The sequence below is a fragment of the Mesocricetus auratus genome, unplaced genomic scaffold, assembly GCF_017639785.1.
Source record: "Mesocricetus auratus isolate SY011 unplaced genomic scaffold, BCM_Maur_2.0 Super-Scaffold_100027, whole genome shotgun sequence".
Classification (NCBI taxonomy): domain Eukaryota; kingdom Metazoa; phylum Chordata; class Mammalia; order Rodentia; family Cricetidae; genus Mesocricetus; species Mesocricetus auratus.
Genome location: NW_024429208.1, coordinates 5,131,663 through 5,157,392, shown reverse-complemented (window position 1 = coordinate 5,157,392; position 25,730 = coordinate 5,131,663). Strand labels below are relative to the sequence as shown.

The 25,730-nt window shown below is 53.4% G+C and overlaps 2 protein-coding genes across 7 annotated transcripts in view; both read right to left on the bottom strand.

Annotated features, from left to right (window-relative positions):
- The window catches only part of Pnpla1 (patatin like phospholipase domain containing 1), a 41,060-nt gene extending 33,775 nt beyond the window's left edge, over positions 1–7,285 (bottom strand). For 2 of the 5 annotated variants that reach the window (XM_013124357.3, XM_040732249.1), the window contains exon 1: positions 6,630–7,283. In XM_013124357.3, coding sequence (XP_012979811.1) covers positions 6,630–7,062 — 433 coding nt within the window. In that variant the 5' untranslated portion in view covers positions 7,063–7,283. Of the gene's footprint in view, positions 1–6,629 lie in introns of all 5 variants that reach the window. The other 3 variants (XM_040732250.1, XM_040732251.1, XM_021235818.2) reach the window with 3 other exon arrangements.
- Positions 7,286–17,227: 9,942 nt separating this feature from the next.
- Brpf3 (bromodomain and PHD finger containing 3) overlaps positions 17,228–25,730 on the bottom strand; it is a 34,936-nt gene continuing 26,433 nt past the window's right edge. Inside the window, exons 11-13 of one of the 2 annotated variants that reach the window (XM_040732178.1) lie at positions 24,000–24,097; positions 20,326–20,480; positions 17,228–19,340 (exon numbers count right to left, since the gene is read on the bottom strand). In XM_040732178.1, coding sequence (XP_040588112.1) covers positions 19,157–19,340; positions 20,326–20,480; positions 24,000–24,097 — 437 coding nt within the window. In that variant the 3' untranslated portion in view covers positions 17,228–19,156. The remainder of the gene's footprint in view (positions 19,341–20,325; positions 20,481–23,999; positions 24,098–25,730) is intronic. The other variant, XM_040732179.1, reaches the window with a different exon arrangement.

Genomic DNA, 25,730 nt, shown 5'->3' with positions numbered 1-25,730 from the left:
CGCCCCTCCCACATCCTTGCTAGAGGCCTCAAACCCTGCCCAGCCTGTCTCTGCCGGCCCCACTCCCCTCTCCTTGGAGGAACCGGCTGCTCCCTCAAGCGGCCCTGACTGGAAGGGCTGGCCTCACTGTCTTTCTAGGACCCAGGTGGCATTTCCTGTCATGTTAGAACTGCGAAGAGGAAAGCCAGGCGTGGCGAGACCCAGAACTCGGAGGTACAGACAGGAAATGAGTTCAAGGGTTAGCCTCGGCTACAGGGAGGCAAGCCTAGTCTGCATGAGAGCTATCTCAAGAAGAGTGAGGAGGACAGGGAAGGGAGCCCAGACAGTAGGGATGAAGGCCTGCCATGCTCTTTTTGAGCGGAGGGGTCTCTCTGTAGCAGCAGCTGGAGGGAGCGGGGCTGCCAGACCACTAAGTCTTTATACTTTGATGAGAAAAAAAAGTTACCCCGGCTGGGGATGGAGAGAGCACTGGCTGCTCCTCCAGAGGACCCAGGTTCAATTCTCACCACCCACATGGCGGCTCACGACTGTCTGGAACTCCTGTTCCAGGAGATCCAACACCCTCACACGGATGCAGGCAAAACACCAATGTACAGGAAACACAAGTAATCTTTAAGAAACACAAATTATTTTTGGGTTGTCGAGGTGGGGTTCCATGTGTGAAGGTGCTTGATGCTGAGCCTGAAGACCTGAGTTTGATCCCTGGAACCAACGTGGTAGAAAGAAAGGATTGACTCCTAAAAGTTGTCCTCTGAGCTCCACAGGTAAGCCATGGTGCACCCACACCCACGCCCACCCACCCACACACACAACACACACATACACACACACACCACACACACACACATACACACACGTAACAAACTATAGAAATGATCCATGAAAGCATAGTCTTCGCGCGCACACACACATACTAAAGGGATGAATAAATGCAATTTAAAATACACTATGAAGACATTATTCTCGAAATACAGAGAATTCGGCTCCGTGACAACGTGCCCCACTTCTGGCTACATCAGAAATTCTGGAACCCCGCTGGTTGTCATGGAGATTGCCTCTCCTCAAATAAGCTGAAGCGTGAATGGCGATGTCATCTCCAATGTCAACCAGGCAGGGTGTTAACTGCCTTTGCGCTCTCTTCATACAGGGCGAGGCAAACCCCTACCATAGGGTGGGCCCTCTGTAGCCCGCTTCCCAGGGCATGGAGCAGTGTCTGGTCAGAGAAGCCCCGGACAGAAGCAGTTTTGAAGAGAGAAGTGTGGCTGGGTTTAAGAATTTGCTTAAAAAGCCAGGTGTTGGTGACGCACGCTTTTAATCCCAGCACTCGGGAGGCAGAGGCAGGAGGATTTCTGTGAGTTCAAGACCAGCCTGGTCTACAGAGTGAGTTCCAGAACAGCCTCCAAAACAATACAGAGAAACCCTGTCTCAGAAAAAATAAATAAATAAAATAAGACTTTGCTTAAAGAAAAAGAAAAAAAAAGGCGGAGCACCAATGGGCTGGCTCAGCAGGTAAGGGCGTTTGCTGCCAATCCTGATGGCCTGAGTCTGATCCCCAAAACTGTGGGGAGCAGAGGAAGCACTAAGGGACTAAAGCACTAAATGTGTGCTGCTGACTGACATGGGCACCGCCGACAGTGTCAAGGCCTCCGCCTTACAGGGGTGGCAAAGCCTTCTCTAGTCTGTGTGTGGATGTGTTAGTGTGTACAAACAATGTCCACCATAGCTTCCTCCCCCGGCATTTCCAGCCTGCAGACTGCCTCCCTGCAGAGACATGATTAACCTAACCTGTCTCCTTGTCCACTTGTATGTAATAACCTGCCTCCTGGCTTATCTGTGTGCAATAACCTGCCCCCTGGTTTATCTGTAAGTAATAACCCTGCCTCCTTGTCCAGTTGTATATAATAACCGGCCTCCCGATTTATCTGTATGTAATAACCCGTCTCCTTGTCCCTCTGTATGTAATAACCCTGCCTCCTTTGTCCAGCTGTATAAAACCTGCCTCCTGATTTATCAGTATGTAATAACCCGTCTCCTTGTCCCTCTGTATGTAATAACCCGTCTCCTTGTCCTGCTGTATAAAACCTGCCTCCTGGTTTATCTGTAAGTAATAACCCGTCTCCTTGTCCAGCTGTATAAAACCTGCCTCCTGGTTTATCTGTGTGTAATAACCCGTCTCCTTGTCCAGCTGTATAAAACCTGCCTCCTGGTTTATCTGTGTGCAGTTACCCTGCCTCTGTGTTCAACTTTATGTAATAAACACACTGAGCTTCCAAGGTACTGCGGTTTCTCCATCAGAAAGCCCAGCCTGCCCCGTCCTAGCCTCGTCTGTCTTTGCGTGTCTGTCATCTCTTCATTCCCTTGATGGCCCTAGTCAGGGTTCCAGGACCCAGGCTGTGCAAGGACGTGCCTAGGACCTGCATGGCGGCAGGGGAGAACTGGCTCCTGAACGGTGCTCTCTGACCACACGCTCACCCCAGCCCTTGTGCTCCTGTACGCGAACACACACTCACTTATGCACACACACACACGCTACGCACAACAAATAAATGTAATAAAAGTAATGTCAAGCCGGGCGGTGGTGACACACGCCTTTAATCCCAGCACTCGGGAGGCAGAGGCAGGCAGATCTCTGTGAGTTTGAGGCCAGCCTGGTCTATAGAGCGAGTTCCAGGATAGCCAGGGCTACACACAGAAACCCTGTCTCGGAAAGCAAACAAACAAAAAAAGTAATCTCAAAAAGCAACAGATCTCCAGTTATACACACAGAGTGATCACACATAAAATTTGAGGTAATGAACACATTTTACAGCTACTCAGGGTGCCTGCCAAGTCCCTGAGATCAAGAGTAGTAGGGAAAATACTCAGATCCTCCGATGTCACTGCTGAGCCACCAGGAAATGCCATGGGAAAGGAAATCCCCCTCCCAACTGTAAAAACTGTAAGAGCCTTAGAAATAAATCTAGTACAGGAGGCTGATGCAGGAGAATCACCATGAGTTTCAGGCTAGCCTGGTCTACAGGGAGAGATAAAACCAAAACAAAGCAAAAGCTCTTAAATGGATAAACCGATAAATGATACTGAATGTCTTCATTGCGGGACATAACGAGTACAGAGATGGGCTGTATTTATCACGGGGAGGTATAGTTTCGGATAACATCTCAGCTTTTCATGTAGGAAACAGGAAAGAGGTTGAGAATAACTGGGCACACTTTGAAGGAAACAGGAGGAGAGGAGGGAAGCAATTCCGTGGGCACCAGACAGGCACGTGGGCTCCCAGGCCAGGCAGTCAAGCCTAATGGTGAGTTCCAGGCCACTGAGACTGACTCAGTGGAGGTAGACAATGTTTCTGAGTGTAACACCTGAGGCTGTCCTCTGGCCTCCACATGTGGGAGCAGACAGACAGACAGACTCTCTCTCTCTCTCTCTCTCTCTCTCTCTCTCCTGTGTGTTTCTAGGGATTAGACTATACAGTCACGGCAGCCAATCCTCTGGCATGGCATAGAGGAGCCCATGACAGGCTCGTCAAGTCTGGAAGGGCTTGCAGGCATTATGGGCATGCCAGGTACAGCCAGCCTGCTCACTGCGGCACTGCTGACAACCAGAGGACCTGGGGAGTCCATCAACAAGGCAACGAGCAGGGCTCTGGTGCTAATGCTTCACGGAGACTTGGGTCCCGGCCCCCACTGAGCTTCCAATAATGGCTCAGCACCCTGATGACTTGTCTTGTACGCTGTACATAAAATGCTCTCCCCAGAGTATTCTCTCTCTTTCTCTCCCTCTCTCTCTCCCTCTCTCTCTCCCTCTCTCTCTTCCTTCCTTTACAACATATTCTTTGTTTTTGGTGTTTTGCTTTGCTTTAATATATGGCCTCTCTACATAGCCCTGGCTGTCCTAGAACTCTCCACATAGACCAGGCTGGCCTCGAACTCAGATCTGCCTGCCTCTGCCTCCCATGTGCTAGGATTAAAATTGTGTGCCATTATGCCCAGGCCCAGGATATTTTCTAGACCATCTTCTCACTGTATCAGGTGTGTATAAAAGCTCTCCTTCCCCCATTGCTATTCCTCAGCCACAAAGACAGCGCCACACAGAAGCAGCACCCCACGGGAGCACCGCCCACGGGAGCACCGCCCACTGGAGCAGCATCCACGGGAGCACCGCCCACGGGAGCACCGCCCACAGGAGTCCACTCTACTCAGCAGTGACATGGTTTAAAAAGCATTAATGTGCCCACTCTGACCAGACTGGGTTCAGGTTGTGCCTTCCCAAGCACTGCATCACTTCAGGCAAGTTGTCTAAGTGTCCTGTGACTCAGTTTCCTCCTTTGTGTCGTGGGACATAATAATAGTTTTCACCTCAGCAGGGGTTGTGAGGTCTGGATGAGTTAATATGCTAAACACTCAGAACGGGGCCTGGTACAAAGGACATGCCGCTTATCAGGAAATCACAGGGCTCAGCTGGATTGGCTGCACACCTGACCCCGGCTTACACCCTGCCACACTCGTGAGCCATGCTGGGACGAGGCCTTGATCCCTCTCAGAGGCCTCTTCACTGCCTCTTCCGTTCCTGTGCTCTGTGGTGGCCTCAGGCTGGCTAAGCAGACTTCTGATCTCTCCCACTGAACACACTGAGTTGATTCTATAGTCCCGCCGTAAACTCACTGGGATGACATCCTTCTGAGAACTCGCTCTAAGGGCAGCAGGGACTTGAGGCTAGCCTGTGGATCACCGAGTAGAGGGCTTGCCTAGCATGTGCTAAGCCCTGGGTTCAATTCCCAGCACCACAAAAAACGGGCATGGTAACGCATGCCTGTAATCCCTGGGGGGAGGAGGAGGCAGGGGATCAGCAGAAGTCAGGGGCATCCTCGGCTGCACAGAGTCCAAGGCCAGCCTGTGCTACATGAGACCCTGCCTGAAATAAAACAGAGAGAGGGTGGAGCGATGGAGCCAGGGCCTCCTCCTCCCAGGGAACAGTCTCCCGGGCAGGGAGTCTGCAACTCTAGGAGAGGCCAACTCTTGCCCCAGGCCCCCACTGAAGGCCTGACATCCTCCCTGCTGGCAGGCTGCAGGATGGGTAGGAATTTTAACTCTATTTTCCCCACTGTTTCTTACAAACTATTAGAAAGAAAGAGGCACCTTGCACACGCGGGCACTTAGTGAGCTATGCTCTGGGAGCTCCTCTCCTCTCCCCCCCTCCTGTGCAGAGGCCCAGGCAGCGGGGCAGTGGGTGCTGCCTCCTCAGAGGTCTAACAGCTGACACTTTAGCTGGTCTCATCAGCTCTGCCTTCCAGCACATTCTATACCCGGTCTCCCACTCCTATGCTCATCCCCTCTACCTGGTTTCTATTTCCAACCCAAGCTGGCCAGCAGCTGGGGATCCTTAAAACCCGCAGGCTAGATACGGGGGGGGGGGGGGGGTTGTTCCAGCATTTCCTGGCCCCAGTCACCAAGCATTCATTCGCTCCTGTCTGCAGAGTCGCTCCTTTGACAGCCCCAGGTCAGGGCATCCCGGGGATTACCCTGACGGGGGAAACAGAGGCACGGGGTGCTCAGCTCAGCACCTGGCTCTGTTCCTACAGAACGGAGGAGCCGCCAGGGCCAGGACTCACAGTCTTGAGACCCCACAGGTGTTGGCACCAGGTTGGAGCTGGCGGCTGAAGTCTCAGGTCACCTGACCCCTCAGTCACCGCCTCTGACTGGGTTTGCCTCAGGTTCATCACCCCGGTGGGGAGACGGGGAGACGGGACCGGACGAAAGGTTCTCTCCCAGCACCCGACTTTATGCAGCCCCCACTCCTGGGCGCGGCCCTCCCTGAACATCTTTGGAACACAGTCCCCCTTACAGCCCTCGTCCCCAGCTGGCTGCAGGTTGTTCACAGACCCCTGACCCTTTCCCATCCTGACAGGAGAGGCATCCCTATTAAAGTTTGTCTTTTCTTTCTAAAATGTTCTAGAGCTTCAACTCCACATGGGGCTGCATCACAGCCACGGGGGGTGGGGCAGCCTGTGCGCTGATGCCACACTGTTGTTGCTCATAGCAACATAGCGCCACCGAGGCGCCTGACCCGGCAGGGCAGAGGTGAGGCCACACTGTCCCTGGCTTTCTCCCGCCACCGCTCTTCAGACCTCAGGACCTACATCTTTCTGGTGGGAATCCCCTCCACACCAGGAGGATGGGAAGAACGGCCCTCCCCTAGGTGTTTGCCTTTCAAAGGAGGCCTCACCCAAGCTCACACATGACAGGACTGAGGGGGGAGGAGTGTGTGAGAATGTGTGTGTGAGTGTGTGAGAATGTGTGTGTGTATGTGAGTGTGTGAATGTGAGTATGTGTGGTATGTGAGAAGGTGTGTGTGAATATGTGTGTGTATGTGAGTGTGAGTGTGTGTGTGTCAGGAGGGGTGCTGTGCTTCCTTCTTTCTGGCTTGGGGCGCAGGGCGGCTCACACCCGTGGAGGGCCCCTGCTCACCACTGGGTTCTCACTGGCACACCTCGAGGCGGACAGCCATCTACTGAACATCTCATTTCCCACCTGCTAGACCTGGCTTTGTCTCCCAAAGCCATCCCCGGGACGTAAATAAGGTCCTGTCGGGAGGAGCGCCTCCGGCAGCCCCCTCAGAGACCCCAGTCTTACCCATCTCAATCCCACAGGTGACCAAGGCTGCGATCACTGCGCCCGCTGAAGTCCCTGCGAAGCGATGGGCGGTGTCCAGCATCCTCGGGGCCAGGTCTCGCAGAGCGTCCACCACGCCAGCCTGGTAGTAGGAAAGGAATCCGCTCCCGGAGAAGGAGATGGAATGAGGGGTGTCTGGGTCCCCCTTGAACACCTGCTCCTCCATCTTCAGGGCCTTTGGCCTCCCACAGGAGGAGGTCTGCCCTGGCTCGCCGTCTCCTTCCCTGCCAGCCAAGAGGCTGGAATGTGGCGACTCTACTGGCCCCACCAGGCGCCCACGGGTGGCTGGCTCACCCCGCCACTGCCTGGGCCTGTTTAGCCTGGCCACGAGGCACCCTGAAACACCGATAAGGGGCCCAGGCCTGGATAAAAGGCACACGGCCCTCAGAGTCATGGGCAGGGTCCCGGTCCTACAGACCCCATGCTGCCTTCGCCACCTAATTAACTCAGGTGAGGCACAGCTTCCTCAGGCTCTCCACCCATCCCGAGCGAGCGAGCGAGCGCGCGCACCTAGGAGTGGAGCATTCCCTGCTCCCTACCGAGGCGGTGCCTCTCAGCCCTCGGCGGCGTGCAGTTGCAAAATCTCTGCCAAGTGCCTCGCCCTGTGCCTCCCACTGACAGACTGCGGCCGGGACAGAGTTGCAAGCCACCCCCTCCCCGCAGGGCCCCCCCGTGCCCCCCGAAACCCCGACTTCCACCTGTGCCCCGCCCCCCAGACTGGAAACATTCTTCCACAAGCGCCTCCCTGTTTAATCTTAGTTAGGACCGGCGCTGGGCAGAACTGTACCAGAGGAGAAGTTTGGCTCTGGGGGTTTGTCCTCGTTGCAAGTGGAGGGGGTGGCGTGGTATTTCAGTTCGCAGCTTACGGCGCACCGTGAGGGAAAGCCAGAGACCTGAGACCCACGGCATGGAGGAAGGCTGCTTACAACTTGCTTCGTGGGGACATCAGGGTCAGGGCAGAGAGATGGTGTGAGAGGTGGGGAGGAGGCTGGGAATGGCCGCTTAGTATTTCATCAACTTGACTGACACCCGCTGTGAAGAGGGAGCCGCATCTGAGCTTTGCCACCATCAGATTGGCCTGTGAGCAAATCCTTGGGGGCATTTTCTTGGTTAATGATTGATGTAAGAGGGGCTTGGGGGCCAGGGTTAGTAGCTCCAGGGGCTAACCCAGCATGTCTCCCGGGAAGGGGGAACTTTCCTCACAGCCCCCAAATGGCACTGCAGATCACAAGGCAGCAAAAGCTTCCCTGCTCCCCCTCCTCCTCCGCATCCCCCATCCTCCTCCTCATCCCCCCATCCTCCTCCTCATCCCCCCATCCTCCTCCTCATCCCCCCATCCTCCTCCTCATCCCCCATCCTCCTCCTCCTCATCCCCCATCCTCCTCCTCATCCCCCATCCTCCTCCTCATCCTCCTCCTCATCCCCCATCCTCCTCCTCATCCCCCATCCTCCTCCTCATCCTCCTCCTCATCCCCCATCCTCCTCCTCATCCTCCTCCTCACCCCCCATCCTCCTCCTCCTCCCCCAGCCTCCTCCTCATCCCCCATCCTCCTCCTCCTCCCCCATCCTCCTCCTCATCCCCCATCCTCCTCCTCATCCCCCATCCTCCTCCTCATCCCCATCCTCCTCCTCATCCTCCATCCTCCTCCTCATCCTCCTCCTCATCCTCCATCCTCCTCCTCCTCCCCCATCCTCCTCCTCATCCCCCATCCTCCTCCTCATCCCCCATCCTCCTCCTCATCCCCCATCCTCCTCCTCATCCCTCATCCTCCTCCTCATCCCTCATCCTCCTCCTCATCCCTCATCCTCCTCCTCATCCCTCATCTCCTCCTCATCCTCCTCCTCCTCATCCCCATCCTCCTCCTCATCCCCCATCCTCCTCCTCATCCCCCATCTCTCCTCATCCCCATCCTCCTCCTCATCCCCCATCCTCCTCTCCTCATCCCCCATCCTCCTCCTCATCCCCATGCTCCTCCTCATCCCCCATCCTCATCCTCATCCTCCTCCTCATCCCCCATCCTCCTCCGCATCCCCCATCCTCCTCCTCATCCCCTATCCTCCTCATCCCCCATCTTCCTCCTCATCCCCCCATCCTCCTCCTCATCCCTCATCCTCCTCCTCATCCCCATCCTCCTCCTCATCCCCCATCCTCCTCCTCCTCCCCCATCCTCCTCCTCATCCCCCATCCTCCTCCTCATCCCCCATCCTCCTCCTCATCCCCCATCCTCCTCATCCCCCATCTTCCTCCTCATCCCCCCATCCTCCTCCTCATCCCCCATCCTCCTCCTCATCCCCCCATCCTCCTCCTCATCCCTCCCCCAGCCCTCATTCTCCTGCCCTCCCTCCTCCATAATCACAGCCATTACCGTCACTGTCACCACCACACAAGGCAGCAGGACCAGAATTAGAACTGAGACACCAAGTTGTCCCCCTCCAAGTGGCAATCGGCCCCAGCCTCTCTGGAGGTGGTGATGTCGAGTCTTTCCTGGTCCTAGGAGCTCCCATCACCCAAGCTGGAATTACACAGCGAGGCCAATGTCCAGCAGCCACTAAGGAGGGAGTAGTCCGTGTTTACCTTAAGCAGATAGCCTCAGACTCTGTCAGGTTTGGAAGGCAGCTTTTGACGAGGTGTGTGCTCGATCACATGTATTAGGGGGTGCGACCATCGGAACACGCCCAAGAGGCTGGGGGGTAGCAGGATGGAGCCAGTGGCTTTTGGCAATGGGAATTAGGAGAACCGTCCTTCCCCCAACTTCCCCAAACCTGATCCTAACAGGTTTCCTGGGAGTCTGACGGGCAAATGTGAAGTAACCAGAGACCCATCCAAGACACAGAAATTAACAACTAAATTGGGCAAGGCTAGAGAGCCTCCAGAGGAGTTAAGAGGAGGGGACAGTGTGATCTGGACCATCAGAGAAGCTGGGGAAATGATGTGGGGAGACCCGGAGGATGTAGGGCGGGGGACAGCTATGGCTTCTTTGGAGGGGAGGCCTGATGGGCTCCGAGGCACGGGAGGAGGTCTTGGGATCAGACCGACAGGTTGACCTCTCAGCTCTGCTCTTTACGCACAGTGTGACCCACACAATGCATTTGCTATTTTTCCCTGTTTGCAGAACAGGCAGTAATTCTCCAGCTGCACGGGAGTTATAAAGGCCGCCGATGATGGCCGTGAGAGCCTGGCAGGCGGGCAGCATTCCTGCATTATGAGAAGGCAATAAAGTCCAAGGCAGAGATAGATGCAGGCTGGAGTCTGCGGGAGAGAAAGAGGCAAGGCGGAAGGGAACCACGCGGCCTCCTGTGGGCCGGGAACCACGTGACTGCGGGGAGAGCGCGGCAGGGCTTGAGAGTTGTGGGAGGGAGGGAGGGAGGTCAAGGTTGGTGATCCGGGCAGACGGGGTGGCTAGGCTGAGTGACAACTAGTCAGCAAAGCTATTGCCACAGAGAGCCCTGGGCGTGGGGCTGGCTGGATGAGCCAGGCGATTCACAGGTAGATAATGCTTGGTTTTCAGCTTGAGGGTAGGGAGAGGCGGGGTACCTTTGGCAAACCAAGAAACCGGGACACAGCTGAGAAAACTGAATGAAGATTTTATTTAGTTAATATCTGGGGGCTAGAAAGACAGCTCAGGATAAAAAACAAAAAACAAAACAAAAAAAAAAAAAAACACTGGCTTCTCTCCCAGAGGATCTGGGACTGAAATCCAGCACCAACATGGGGACTTACAGCTTCTGCAACTACAGTTTCAAGGGATCTGCTGCCCTCTTCTGGCCTCCAGGGGCACTGCATGCACATGTTACACAAGTCATACACGCAGGCAAAACAGCCATACTCAAAAAATAAAAACGAGGCTGGGCGTTGGTGGTGCACGCCTTCAATCCCAGCAGCCCTCAGAAGGCAGAGGCAATCACATCTCTTTGAGTTCTGGGCCAACCTCATCTATAGAGCAAGGTCCAGGACAGTCAAGGTTGCATAATGAAACCCTATCTCAAAAAATTTTTACATAATTTTAAACAATTTTTATTTTAGATTTTGGAAATTTTATGTGTGTGGGCACCTCACCTGAGAGTAGTATTGCACTACACGGGTGTCTGCTGCCTGCGGAGGTGGGAAAGGGGGCATCAGATCCCCAGAACTGGAGTTACAGATGGTTGTGAGCCACCACGGGTGCTGGGAACTGAACACGTGTCCCCTGAAAGAATAGCACATGAACTATTCTTAACAACGAACCATCTCTCCAACCCCAGCCAATTTTTGGTTTCAAAACAAACCTACCTGCATCTTCAAATGTGGAAGGCCCTAGGTTCAATATGCAACACCACACACGGTATTCTAACGGCAAACTTCCTGTGCCTCTAGGATGGCCCAGCTGGAGACAGCTTCCACACCACAGTTCCAGTTTTCGTTTGGGAGGAATCTTTTAAGAAGAAACTACATGGGGTCAGGACACTGAAGAGACGGCTTGGGGTTCTCTTGATCTTGCAGAGAACTTGGGTTTGGCTCCTAGCACAAGGACGGCAGCTCACAAACATCTGAACTCCAGCCCCAAGGGATCTGACGCCCTCTTCCGGCCTCTGTGAGCACCAGACACACATGTGGTACACAGGCAACCCCACAGACAAAACAGCACATACAAAATAAAAATGCAAATAAAAGACCCACGCCGGGCGTTGGTGGCACAAGCCTTTAATCCCAGCACTTGGGAGAGCCCGAGGCGGCCGATGACCCGCAGAAGGCACCGTGTGGAGTCAAGGGGGGTGCCACTCCGCTCCGCTGCTCTCGTCCAGCCTCCTGCTCGACGGGGGCAGGGGTGGCTTCCGCCGGCTCTGCTTCTGAGAAACAGATGAGCTCGGACAACTTCAGGGCAGGTTCCTCCGGACCCCCGGCCTCTGTGTTCTCAACTTTCTGATCTTTGCAGGCAAGCAAACAACCCTTGGCAAGTCTGTGTGCAGAATCACCCTCTCGCCTAGCTGCCTTTGGGCTTCCGCTGGGAGGCAGTGTGGTCGCAGGGGTGGAGACCAGCATGGGGTCAGAGGTCCTGGGTTTCTTCCGTGGCGTAGGAGGCCTACAAAGGACATTCACGGCCAAAGGCAAACCAGGGCATCGCAAGCCTGGGCTGCTCACCGTGGCAGTGGGAGTGAGCTCTCTGTGTCCCTGGCAAGGTCCTGAGGACGCCATAAAGAGGTGTTTGGTTTGATTTTCCTGAAACAAGACTTCATCCACTCCAGGCTGGCTAAGTAGCAGAGGGTGACCTTGAACTTCCGACCCTCAGGCCTCTGCCTCTCCAGTGCTGGGATTAGGGGCCTGTACCACTCCCTGCACTGGGTTTCCTGTGGTGCTGAGGAGGGAGGCCAGGGCCACGCCCACGCCAGGTAAACACTGCCAGCCAAATCTATCCTGAGCCCCCTCAAGAAGACAGGTTCCTTCCGTGGCGCTTCCTCCCTCACACCCTGGCTGCCCATTCAGGTCCAGGTGTGGGTGAGGAAGGGCCACGGGAGGAGCCTGACAGGATTCAGGACCCAGGATGGAGCGCTTTTTCAGGCGTCGCAGAGAGCTTCTGAAGAAAGACAATCGAAACTGGGGGAGAGAGACGGGAATGGTGCACAGCGCTCTAGAACCAGACTGAAGAATCCCAGCCCTGTCACAGTGTGGCTCACCCTCTCTGAGGTATAAAGGAGGGATAATGGTGTAACCTTCCTGGCAGTGAGAACCACTCTCAGAAAAAGCAAATCAATGGAGAAAAAATTGATCTTGTTTGACTCCAAGCTTCAGAGAAGCGAGTATCAGTCATTTTTTTCAAAGAGGAAAAAGCCATACATGAGAGGAAATGGGTGTGTCTTAGCTAGGGTGTCTATGGCTTGAAGAGGCACCATGACCACAGCAACCTTTTATTGTTGTTGTTGTTTTTAAGATTTATTTATTATGTATTCAGTTTTCTGTTCTGTCTGCATGTGTGCCTGCAGGGCAGAAGAGGACACCAGATTGAATTGTAGATGGTTGTGAGTCACCATGTGGTTGCTGGAATTGAACTCAGGACCTCTGGAAGAGCAGCCAGTGCTCTTAACCTCTGAGCCTCCTCTCCAGCCCTGACCACAGAAGCTCTTATAAGGAAAAACATTTAATTGGGGCAGCTTACAGCTTCCGAGATTTAGTCCATTGTCACTGTGGTGTGACACGGTGCCATGCAGGCAGACATGGTGCTGGAGATGGAACTGAGAGTCCGATATTTGATAGGCAGGCAACAGGAAGTGGTCTGTCTCACTGTGCATGGCTTGAGCACATGAGACCTCAAAGCCCGCCCCCATAGTGACACACTTCCTCCAAAAAGACCACACCTACTCCAACATGGCCGCACTTCCTAATAATGCCGCTTCCTTTAGAGATCCTTTTTTCTTTTCTTTCTTTTCTTTTTTTTTTGGTTTTTCGAGGCAGGGTTTTTCTGTATTGTTTTGGAGCCTGTCCTGGAACTTGCTCAGTAGACCAGGTTGGCCTCAACCCGCCTGCTTCTGACTCCTGAGTGCTGGGATTAAAGGTGTGCACCACCAACGCCGGGCCTAGGGACCATTTTCTTTCAAAGCACCACAAGGGGACACAAACTGACTTCCGTTTCCACTTCCACATCCCAGAGGCACCTGGGCACCCACTTCAAACAGCCTGCTGTCTGCAGCGACATTTGCTGGCTACAGAACTGACCGTAAAATGCTCCTGCCACCACGGCGCCCATCACTCAACAGCCCATGAGTGCAGACTGTCATGGGGTGGGTCCTTCTCCAGCCAGCATGGGGAGGAGGAACCGTGTTGAGCCAGATGAGTCTGGAAAACAAACATTGACCCACAGGGAACTCCTGGCAGGCTTGGGAATGGATACAACTACTTTGGGCAACCAGTGCACTCCCCAGGACTCTGCCTGGGCCTTAGGGAAATCCTTACCCAGACTCCACAGACACCCTAGGGAAACAATTACAACACTCACAGCAGTGCAGTTCCTGCACCAGATGCCCTCAGCCCACAGCGGGGAAGCAATTATGACGCCTCCCTAGAGTGGGACACAGGAGTGAACACCACATGTCACAGCCAGACCACCCACTGCACTGACCCGCTGCAGCGGGACATGGAGGCGCATGCCCAGAATCCCAGAAGGTGGGAGATGGAGACAGGAGGGTCCTGAGTTCATATCTAGCCTCGGACCACAAGAGGTCCAGTCTCAAAAAACAGAACAAAACAAAGCCAGTGTGGGAGATGAGGTTTGGATGTGGGATTAGCAGAAGGCTGGGTGAGTGAATCATGTGTGTTGCAGGTGTGAGGACCCGAGTTCCAGTCCCGGAAGCTACAAAGCTCCAGGTGCAGTGGCGCCGCCATAATTCCCATGCACCTGAAGTGAGATGGGGGTTAAAAACAGGAGAACAAAGAGACTTCCCTGGACTTGGAGTTTTCAATCGCATGATCACAGATGGGCTGCAGAGACGGCTCAGAGGTTAAGAGCACCGACTGCTCTTCCACAGGTCCTGAGTTCAATTCCCAGCAACCACATGGTGGCTCACAACCATCTGTAATGAGATCTGGTGCCCTCTTCTGACATGTGGATATACATGCAGACAGAATACCATATATGTAATAAATAAATCTTAAAAAAAAATAAAATAAAATCCTGACAGCTAGGGAGGGAAGACAGTGGAGACCTGTTGGTGAAGAGCAGTTGAAGGTGTGAGGGGTCGAAGGGTGGAACCAGATCTCGGTCCCAGGAGAGGGAGGGCCCACAGTCAATCCCTGAGCACACCACAGGTGTGTCCCTCCGAAAGCACAGACACACCGACTTGGTCCAAAATTGAGCTACCTAGTAAACACTCGGCATTGCTTAGAAACCATGCAAAGTGGCTCCCATTTGCCCGGAAGCGCCGTGACTTTCCTATTTATGCCTGAGCCCCAGTCTCCAGAGAGAGAGAGAGCTTCTGGTTCCTATTAACTCAAGCTTCCCACAGATGAGATCCCCCCCCAGTTTCCACACCGCCGTTCCAGCTAACCTGCCCCCCTCCTGCATAACCCTCTAACTGGCAGGACTCCCCCACTTTTGCTGTCTGCCCCCACAGTCTCGGCTTTCTCTCCCTGCCCTTCTCCCTGTTCCCCGAGAGACAGCCACAGAAGACTCCCCCAGATGCCTCTGGCTGCTCTCTCTCTTATCTCCAATAAAAACCTTCCCCTTCATCATAGAGGGCCCATTTCAATGTTTTGTTTGTTTTTCGTTTTTTTCCCAATGATTTTACCCCAGTCTAACCCGGTGAACCAATTATTTTGTTGTTGTTGTTTTGTTTTTCGAGACAGGGTGTCTCTGTGGCTTTGGAGGCTGTCCTGGAACTCTCTCTGTAGACCAGGCTGGCTTCTGACTCACAAAGGTTCACCTGCCTCTGCCCCCGGAGTGCTGGGATTACAGGCGTGCGCCACCACCTGCCTGGCCATTTCAGTGGTTTCTTTCCTGAACCTGTTGCATACAAGGAGTACGGGGAGGCGCCCAAGTGTGGCCAATCCAGGACAGCCCATTTGCTCCCCCGCCTTAGATCACACCTTAGCTCTAGTTCCAGGAGAGTCTGCAATCCTATTTGCAGAACTTGGCTTCCACACAAAGCCTCTACTCACAAAGCCTCTATCTCTCTGACCCTTATCATCTCTGATAAGAGCCACCCTGGAGCTGACAGAGTCCTTTGACTCTGTCACTTCAGTATCTTCTGCCCCTTCCTTGTCCGGGGTGCGTCTGAGGACCAAGGCCAGCAGACAGCGAGTGGGCTCTCCCAGTCCCCTTTTAATCCTGGAGCCAGTAACCTGGCTGTTCCATCAGAGCCTGCTCTGTTCAACTGAAAGGGACATTAGGGACAGACTGTAATGGCTGGGGGCAGAGCACGCTTGGCTTACACAAGGTGCGGGGTCTCATCCCAGCACTGCAATAGACAGACAGACAAATAGGAAAAGAGACCTGCCCCCTACCTCGTCCTTGATTAAATACTTTTTTAGAGAGATCTGCCTGCCTCTGCCTCCCGAGTGCTGGGAGTAAAGGCATTCGCCATCAACGCCAGGCTTTTTTTGGTTTTTCAAGACAGGGTTTTTCTTATGTAGCACTGGCTGTCCTGGAACTCACCAGGCTGGCCTTGAACTCAGAGATCTGCCTGCTTCTGCCTCCCAGGTGCTGAGATTTGTAGACGGAGTGCGCCGCTATGTCCGGCTATAAACCTCTCTCAACTAAAACTGTCAGGCATTCTGTTGAAGCAATTAAAAAAAAAACCTGACACACCCTCTGCATTTTACAGACGCCTTTGTAATTCAAAATACACTCCATAAATATGGATTTTTGAACCCAGTTCTCAAGGGTTGAACAGCTTCCTTCTTCTGAAACTTAACTATTGTCCAACCACACATATCTTCTCTCCACACCCTCTTGGCCTCAGAGCTATGGCAGCATCTTACAAGCAGGGGGCCTTTGCAGTGTTCGCAGAACACAGGGCTATCTGCACACGGCATCCATGTTATTCGAGCAGGCCTGGGAAGGTGGTGAAAAAAAGCTATGTCTTCAGCCACATCAGAGGGTCCTGGCAGGAAGGACAGCAGGTCACTTCCCCAGGCTCTTCAGAGGCAAGTTGCTCCTGGGCGTCCCCTCATGTTTGTGCTTCAGGATGTCCCTTTCTGGGCTAAGGAGATGGCCAAGTTGGCAAAGTACTTGCCACATGAACGCAAAGACCTGAGTCCAAATCCTCTAGAAGCACAGGGGGAAAAGCCCTGTGACAGGACTCGTAACTGCACGGGGAGGGTGGAGATGGAAGGAATCTGGGGCCGGATGGCCAGTCAGAAGCTGGAGCTTGTCTCCTTAGACAGGAGACACCGGACTTCAGCCTCCAGCTGCCACATGGGCCACGCACAATGTCCCTTTCCAAACACCTCAGAGATCACCGCCAGAGCAGCAAGGCCTGGAAGCTGCCCAACCTTGACCCAGGCTCGGGTCCCACTTCTTAGCTGACTGACCTTGACCATGTCTTTTAATCCTGCTGGTCTGAGTCCTCACTCCTGTAAAAGAAGACCAGGCCAGTTGCCTGTCTCTCTGTCTCTCTGTCTCTCTCTCTCGCTGGTTTTTCAAGACAGGGTTTCTCTGTGGCTTTGGAGGCTGTCCTGGAACTAGCTCTTGTAAACAAGCCTGGCCTCGAACTCTCAGAGATCTGCCTGCCTCTGCCTCCTGAGTGCTGGGTCCTTCCAATTCTAAGTCGGTGACACCAATCTGTGTCCTAGACGACCATCTACAGAAGAGACAGAAAAGGAGGCTCAGTCTCCTTAGTCTCAGACTGGTGCCAGGCTGCCAACGGAGCCACTTCTCCAGCACAGCTCAGAAAGAACTTTGGCCAGAGAAGGGAACAGTGGAGGCGTGACAACCCTCAGGACTATCCTCAGCCCTAGTCTGGGCAGGCCTCACACCCACCCTTGAGATCCAAAGGACAGACAAGCCCATTCTTAATGACTCTGCCTTCAGAGGAGCGGGTGGTTAAGATAGGAGGCCCCACCAAGGATACCAAACACACACGGCAAGCCATTGCCTATTAGAACATTTATTTCTCAGAGAGAAAATAAGACATCATATTATAGTAGGTAAAATTAACTCTCGTATTCTTTACAGGCATAGATTTTTCTGTTTATTACCTCTCTTATAACCATCTGTTATAAACAATTCTAGAAGGCAAATAAAGTCACTTTCTACAATAAATAGAGCATCGTGTGCTTCACAGCGGACGCGACAGAGACGCGAGGCCCCGTGCCACAGCAGGATCTGAGCCGCATCCTGTTCTAAAAGAGCAGGTTTTCAAATGGGACTCAGAGACTGAAATATAGAAGATAAAGTGTTGGGGAAGGGGGGGGGGAGAAAGCCCCGAGATCTTACAACACAGGTTCAGACAAGGGTCACAGAGTCCACAGCTGACCAACTACCTGGGGAGAGGGGGACGCATCGGCTCCTTTAACTAGACCACACTGCGTGGCTGCACAGTGGAGGGTTCCGATAATGGAGAGTATAGGCCTGAGTAATTTACGACGGTATCTTACAGTTATATACACCACGTCCCGTCCTAGCTGCTGCTGCACTGTTTACTGGACAGAATCCCGCCCTCTCTGTGAGTTTTGTTGATTCCCTTTTAAACTCTGGCTCATGTCCCAAATGTGTAAGAAGTTGGTGGGTGGTTGGCTGTATTTTAAAAAGTCTGAGTATGTAAAAATGGCAGTGATCTCCCCATGGACTTTGTTTTGCTCAAAACTCCCCTATGAAAAATTTAAAACAATTAAAAATAACATCAAGGTAGAAGTCAAAATGGCAATCAGCGGTCCGCAAACCCGCCCGCGGCTTTGGTGCTTAAGAGGTGAAAAGAAACATCCAGAGCAGAGGCCTCTGAAAGTTGCGTTGGTTTGTCAGTCAGCGTTCCTCATTCACAGTTTTCCCTTCCTTTTGGAGGTGAGGGAGGAGGTGGAGGAGGGAGGGAGGGGAGGAGTTGAAGACAGGGTCTGAAAGAAAAGGTTGTGTTCCCAGCCCTGGGAAGCAGGAGCAGCAGAGCCAGGGGAGGGTGCTGGAGGGCAGCCCATGCCCCCTGTGGTGACGTGTGACACAGTAGGGCGTAAGTCTGCCGCAGGAAGAGAGAAGCCAAGCAGAAGGGGGGGGGACAGGCAGCACATGCCAGCTGGAAGACATGAGCCATCTCAACACCCACTGAGCTCGTGCACGGCCGGGCCCTCCCTGGGGGGGGCAGGACCCACGCCATCCACAGGGCACGCGCATGCAGCTGGGCTGGGCGTGTCAGCGGTGAGGGAGAGGTCGGTACAGGTGGATCGCTTCTACCTGTGGCTCGGGTGCCTGCCGGGCACCTGTCTAACACAGCAGCTGGCCAGGAAGGAAATGGGCATCAAAGAGAAAGATCCATTTGGTGACGTTGCTGTCAGTTTGGCACGAGGGAGAAAGGAGAGCGATGAGGGGGAGAAGAGCCTGGGCTGGGTATGGAAGATGAGACTAGGAGGGGAGGGGGGGTGTGTGGGGGGAGGGGAGGGAGCTCAGTGGGTTCCCGAGGGACCCTGGCACATCTCTGGGATCAGTATCAGAACCTTGCCTGCCCTGAGGTATGTTAGCTGGGAGAGGCATGGAGGGAGCAGTTGGCCCCAGAAAAGCAGCCTAGGACCTCTTGCCCCGTGGGCCAGGTCCACCTTCCTGGCCGGCCCAGACTCTCAGCTGTTTCTACTTCTAAGTGGTTCTTCAGTGGAACATCCCCAGGGACCTCGGGTGGGAGTTTTTGGCACACAGCGGCCCTCCAGGGGAACCACATGATTGGTCAATACTGGGCCTTGCCCTTGGAGACCCAGTCCAGTCAGGGCCTGCCATGAGAAAGAAGCTGCCAGCCAGACACTTGGCAGGGGCAGAAGAGGCTTCTTGTGCCTCAGGGACAGAGGAGAGGCGAAGCAGGCAGACGCAGGCCCAGTCCCACGCTTACAGGTAGGTGGAGGTGACGAAGGAGTGGGGTCCCCGCACGCGGCTCAGGTGGATCATCGCACGGTCGTAGGCCACCTGTACGGACTTTCGGATGCTGGTCTTGCGGCCTTCCAACATCTTGAGTTTGTCCACGGTGTCCTCCACACCCAGAGGCAGGACTTTGTCCCTTGGAAGCCACTGCCTGAAATGCAAGCACAGTTGAGATGTGGCTGCAGGAGATCCTACAGAGGCTCCTGTGGACCCAGCTACCAGGTCAAGCAAGGCGGAGGGAAAGCAGCAGACAGGAGAGCCCCAACTTACCCAGCAGGCAGGCTCAGGAACCCTGCAGGCCTGAGCCTGCCCCTGGGAGTCTGTAACCAGCCCTTCTACCTCCTTTACACAGAGCCACGGGTGACTGCACTTCGTTAGCCACAGGCCACCAAGCCCCTCATAAAGGACACCACATTGTCCAGACTCCCTCAGGGCTGGGACACACCTTCCCTCAGCTGTGGGGAGTGCTTAGTCTCTTTCTGTTAGCTAACTGTCATGAGCGCTGCCTACCCAAGGTCATGCCTGTTCCAAAGTACAGGTGGGATTTAGTGACTGTGGGCTTACGGATGCACAGAGATCCCCAATCCCAAACCATCTCCCAAGCTCTTCAGAGAAAAGCTGAGACCTCCACTCAAAGTGTGCTGTCGCTGGACTTTTCCTTCTACCTGGGGCTGTGGCCCTCTCCTATGGCTTTCCAAGCTACCTGGTGAAAGACTCCTCTTGAAGAACTCCCCGAGGAGGCTCACTCCACCCTTACTCTAAGCACTGTTAGCTAGTGTCATCAGGGACAGTTACCACAAGCAGCACGGGCCAGCTGAAGCCTTCTCCTCATACTGGCTGGAGCCGGCACACGGCACAGGCCCTGCAGCAGCTGCACCACTTACCAGGTGCATGGGCCCTGCAGCAGCTGCACCACTTACCAGGTGCATGGGCCCTGCAGCAGCTGCACCACTTACCAGGTGCATGGGCCCTGCAGCAGCTGCACCACTAACCAGGTGCATGGGCCCTGCAGCAGCTGCGCCTCTAACCAGGTGCATGGGTCCTGCAGCAGCTGCACCACTAACCAGGTGCATGGGCCCTGCAGCAGCTGCATCACTTACCAGGTGCATGGGTCCTGCAGCAGCTGCATCACTTACCAGGTGCGCTTGTTGTCAAAGAAGAGGACAAGGAAGAGCTTCTCTCCAGCCTCGGCCTGCTTCTGCTCGCCCAGCTTCAGCACGTCCAGTGGAGGAACAGGGATGGGGACACCATTGTGCAGGAGGCCCTCCCGGGGCATCTTGGGATCGATGATCTGGAGGCAGAAAAGGGTACAGGCTCTGAGCAGGGGAAATGGGAGAAGCTATAGAACCAACTATCAAGGCACTGAAAACCTAAGTACAGGGCTCAGTCACACAAGTAACCAGGCGATGGAGGGGCTGGCACATGATCCTTCACACCCCGAAATAGAAGCCCTGACTCTGTTCCCCAGTCCACTGTCCTATCCTCTCCCCAGCCTTGTTCAAGCAATCTTCTGGATGAAAGAACTTGATGGACAGACTGAGTAGGGCTGAGCAGGCAATTCCATGTCCAAGCCAGAGAGGCAAACCTTCTCCTCAGCGTGTTAGAAAGGGACTACAGGTCACGTCCGGGTTGCTGTCTTTACCACCTTTGCAATTCACTCCAGTACTCAGGGCCTGGCCCCAGTGGGCAGCCAGGCTGGGACTATGCAGAAAGCTCAACCTGGCAACAGGGGCAACACCTCTGATTCTGGGTAACAGCCTCTGGCTACCCACCACCTTCCCAAGGGACATGGGGTCAGACAGCTCTGTGGCCAGATTGGAGAAGAGACAAAAGGACAGCCGAAAGGGTCAGGGTTTAAGGAAAACCAAAGCCACTGGAGGAACCAATCTTCTGGGAGCAAGCTCCAGAAGGGCAGGGCCATCTTATCCTGAGAGGGGCTCAGCACAGCACAGCAGCTCTCCAGTGAGCAGGAGTGCAGTTCTCCATGCCCATGGAGCACTTTCTGTTCCCAGAGCTCACAACCATCCACACGCCATCTCACGCCAACCTCTGGCAGGTATCAGCAGTCAGGGAAGCACCAGCATAGGAGGGTGGGCGCTAACCCGAGGCTGGGACTGAAACCAGATGCTCGTAAAGGCAGTCCGCTGTGCTGCAGGCAGCCTCCAACACAGCCCCCACTTCCAGAGCAGTTGGCTCACTGTGCACAAAGAGCAGAGAGACTTGGAAGCCAGCAGAGGAAGCAGTCCTCTCGAGAGACAGAACAACCTTCATTCCTAAGCCCTGTCCCAGGGGACCTCTCATAATAAACTGCTCTCACACCTCTGGGCGTCTGCCAGCAGCCCATGTCCCCCAAGACAAGCAGGTGAAGGCAGACGCTCTGGCTAAGAGTTTACTCTGAGGTACCGAGAGACAGGTGAGCAGTAAGAGCACCGGCTGCTCTCCCAGAGGACCCACGTTCAGCTCCTAGCTCACAGGGTGGCTTACAACCGTCTCTAACTTGAGTTCCAGGAGAGTCTGACACTTCCTGACCTCCTCAGGCACCTGTCATGTACAATGGTGCACACATGCGTACAGGCAAGATATTCATACATACACATTCATAAATCTAAAATAAAAAATGTAAAGACTCTAAGAACAGCTGACCTCTAGACCACCCACCCGCTATGTAGCGGTCAAAACCATCTCCTAGCCTGCCACTCTTCCTGGAACTGAAGCTGGAGATGTAACGAGAACAGAAACAGCCCTAAGCTTCCTCAACTACCAGTGAGACAGTGGGGGCCCTGCTGTCTCCACCTGCACATGCTCGTCAAGAACGGACTGTGGAGACCTGCTGGGGCGAGGACAAGGAGGATGAGTCACACCCCAGAAGATGACGGTCCATCCGCTCAGTGAACACGGCGCAGATTTACAGACCACGAACATGAAGCTTGAGGGAAGTCAACACACCATACAGTCAATGCGCACACACACTACCATAACAGCAGCGCACGAATAAAGGGAACAATACAAATGTTTAGTCAACATGCTAGACGGGGTGCTTTGCATTGGTTTTTTCTTCTCTGTTTTTCCAAAACACCCCCCCCACACTTCATTTATTTTTAAAATATTAAAATACAGTATAACATGCAAAATCTACATGCACAGGAAAAGGGCTACAAGGCATGCACCAAAATAAAAACACAGGTTGTGTTCAGGTGGTGATCGAGTCTTCTTCGTAGTCTTTCTTCCTTTTTTTTTTTTTTTTTTTTTTGAGACAAGGTCTCATTATATAACCCTAGCTGGCCTGGAACTGTGTAGATCAGATTGGCCTCAAACTCAATGAAATCTACCTGCTTATGCTGGGATTAATGGCATGTCCCAGTGTTTTCTAAAGACTAGTTTTGGATAGCATTCTTGCATTGTGAGATTTAAAAACAACAACAATCAAAAAAAAAAACCACTCCAAACCTGCCAGCATTAATCACTTCCTCAAGGAGTAAGCTGGGTCCTGGGTCTCATTTTTACAAGGGTTCCAGTTCAGTGTCTCCAGCTGCTGGATCAGTGTGGATTTTCCACACCTGCCATCCCGCCATCGTAAGGGGGAACATGGTAGGCAAAACAAACCAATATGGCTGCAGGAAGTGCTATGACATCATTGAGACGGGGTTCCTTCATCGCCTCAAACAGGAGCAGAGTTCCTGCCTTATCTTAGGAAGCTGCTGTTAGGCTCAAGAGACACCGAGAGGCAGGGCTGGGAAGAGCCCAGAGCTGTGCATATGAGAGGTTGCTGGTGATTCCCACCAGTGACACAGACCCTAATAAACTACTGAGAGCGCTGACACCTCAGCCCAGTCTCGAGAAGGCTCATCTGGTGTTGCCGGGCGGAGCTGACTTTGTATAACTTAAAATGGCCAGGAGATTCTAACGAGACCCAAAGGTCCCCAGTTGGTGCTGTCTTCCAGAGCCTGTGGCCATCTCCTCCCAACCCTGGGAGAGCCAAGGTGGTAAATAGTTGTTAGCCACTGCTAATGGGAACTAAATTTCCAGGCAACTTGTGCCAGACTTCTGTATAGATGCTGGCTCTAGTGGGTACTCCTAAAAAACAATCACGATTGTCCAAGATGAAGCTAAGATGCTCACTGACAACAGTGAAGAAATAAATCTAAATGGAGAATTGGAAATGGCCAAAGTGTGGAACATGAGAGCGACTGAAGGGGGATGTCATCGTTACAAAGGACACAATGGAAGCTTTTTATCGTGTGAGACCGACATGTTCACGGTGTGCGTGGAGTGCGAAGGCTAGAGGTGGTGCTGCCTCACAGGACAGGCTTATACTGGGCACGGTCCTGAGAGGACAACACAGGGGACAATCTTTAACACGGCGGCTCAAAATGAAGGCTTGTGAGCTCTGGAATCAAATTCCAACCCTGCTGCTTATTAGTTGGCAGACAGTGGCTAACAGACCCTGCTCTCTTTTGCCCCTGGCATTTCAAGGATTTAGTATGGCAGATGTTTAGTAACACAGCTAAGCATTATTAGCAGCATTTTAAAACTACACTGAGCAATGTTCCTCCTACACAGAAGTAAATGAACATTGCTACGAGAGCCCTGAGAACCTCGTCTCTGAACACCTGGAGCCTTCTGTGTGGGGGCTTGCTGGTTTGCCCCAGGAAGGCTATGGTAAAGCCCCCCACCCCTCTGCAGCTAAAGATGCCCAGACTCCCATCACACTCTGCTGGCTGGATCCAATCAGATAACCCCAAGGTAAGGCAGGGGCCAAAGCCGCCAGGAGGAAAAGGGGACAGGAGGGTGTCGTCTGGGGCAGACTCACCAAGGCAGGGTAGGAGGGGTAGCCTCGGCACTTGGCCCACACCAGCTCCAGGGGCTCCAGGTCTCCGCGGTCTTCAAAGGGCATCAGGAGGCTTCTGCCTGGGGGTGGGGGAGGGGAGGAGACAGAGCCCAAAGGGGACTTGGCATGGTGCCCCACAGCCTGCCTGTGGCTTCTATCTGACTGGGGCAGCCCAGGACTGAACCAGCAGCACCCTCCACCCTTCCTCTTCCTTGCCCTTCCTCTCTTTAGGAGTTCTTAGGCTGGGTCAGGTATCAGCAAACTAGTCCTCTAAATGACCCAAGAGTAAATCTCTCATCCTTCTAGGAGCCAGAGGGTCTCCGCAGCTGCAAATGAGTATTTCGACTCACCAACAAAACTAGTGTTTCTGACACTGAAATTTGAATTTCATACAATTCTCATGTTATAAAATACCATCGTCTCCTAACTTAAGATGTAAAACCGTTCCTAGCTTAAGGGTCACATAAAAGCAGGCAGCTACAGTTTACCCACCTCTGAACCTGAGAAAATATAAGGGCTTCACCTCCAGGGCCATCCCCCAGCCTGAGCAGACACTGCTGTCTGCACCTGAGTGGGGAGCCCTCCCCGGGGGAAAGTCCCAAGAAGAACACCCCTGTGGAACCAACTGCTAAGAGTCTTTCTGACCAGGTCACAAGGGGACCTCCAAGTGCCCAGCTGCAGCTCAAACCAGCAGGGTCTTTGGTGACCCTAAATGCTTAGTCAGGGACAGGAGCAGCACCTCCTCAGCCTCACTAGGACTCTGAGCACCACAGAAGTCTTTCCTTCCCCACACTTGCAAACTGTGAACAAGGTGACCCTTCCCACAGCTAAGGAAAAGGGCTCAGATCTGAGGAGAGACGTAAAACCCTTAACTGAGAGGAAGAAAGGTGCTGTTTCGGTGCCAGTGGGTGAAGCACATTAACAATGAACAGATAAAACCTAACGCTGAGTGCAGCCGTGCACCAGTGAAACTGCAGACCAGTCCAGCCTTTTGCAATGCAATTCTGTGCAGTGTCCCAGGAGCGCTAAAATAAATGTATGAGCCATCTGCTCAGGAAACTTACTATAAAAAAGGCAATAAAAGGATTTGGGGCAAAAAATGTGCCTTCATTATATTGTGTATGCTGAAGCTGGAGTTAACCCAGTGTCCACTAGAACACACAAGCCCATCACAGAGCACTGGTTGTCAGGTAGATGGTTCCAGTGATAGTTTCAGCACAGAGAGTTCATGAGCCAACAAGGAAAAAGTATCTGAGGAAAACTGTTGAGTATAAAAGTGTGCGTATCAGATCTGCACTTGTTAAAATGTGCCTAAAAGAAACGGAAGCAACACAGATGTGGAGACAGCTGTGTTCAGATGGTGAAGCTATGAGAGTGCAATTCTTTTTAAATATCCTTTGGCATCGTTTTTAGTATGGGGACGTAAAAAGTAAGGGGAAAAAAAGTCACCACCAGAAGCACAAAGTGTGTCAGATACACTTCCTGGCTTCAAGCTTAGATGTACAGATTCATCTGGACCTGAGACCCGCCCGCCGTCTGAGAGCAGACAGTCACAGGGTAATGGAACTTAAAGGCATGCATCCATTTGTCAACACACACTGGGGAAGGGGATGACAGTAAAAACAGAAGGAAGCGACTGGACCAGGGAAAGAGCCCTGTGCATTAGAGGAAACTTCAAAGGCAGGCCATCCGGAGTGCATGTGACAGACAACC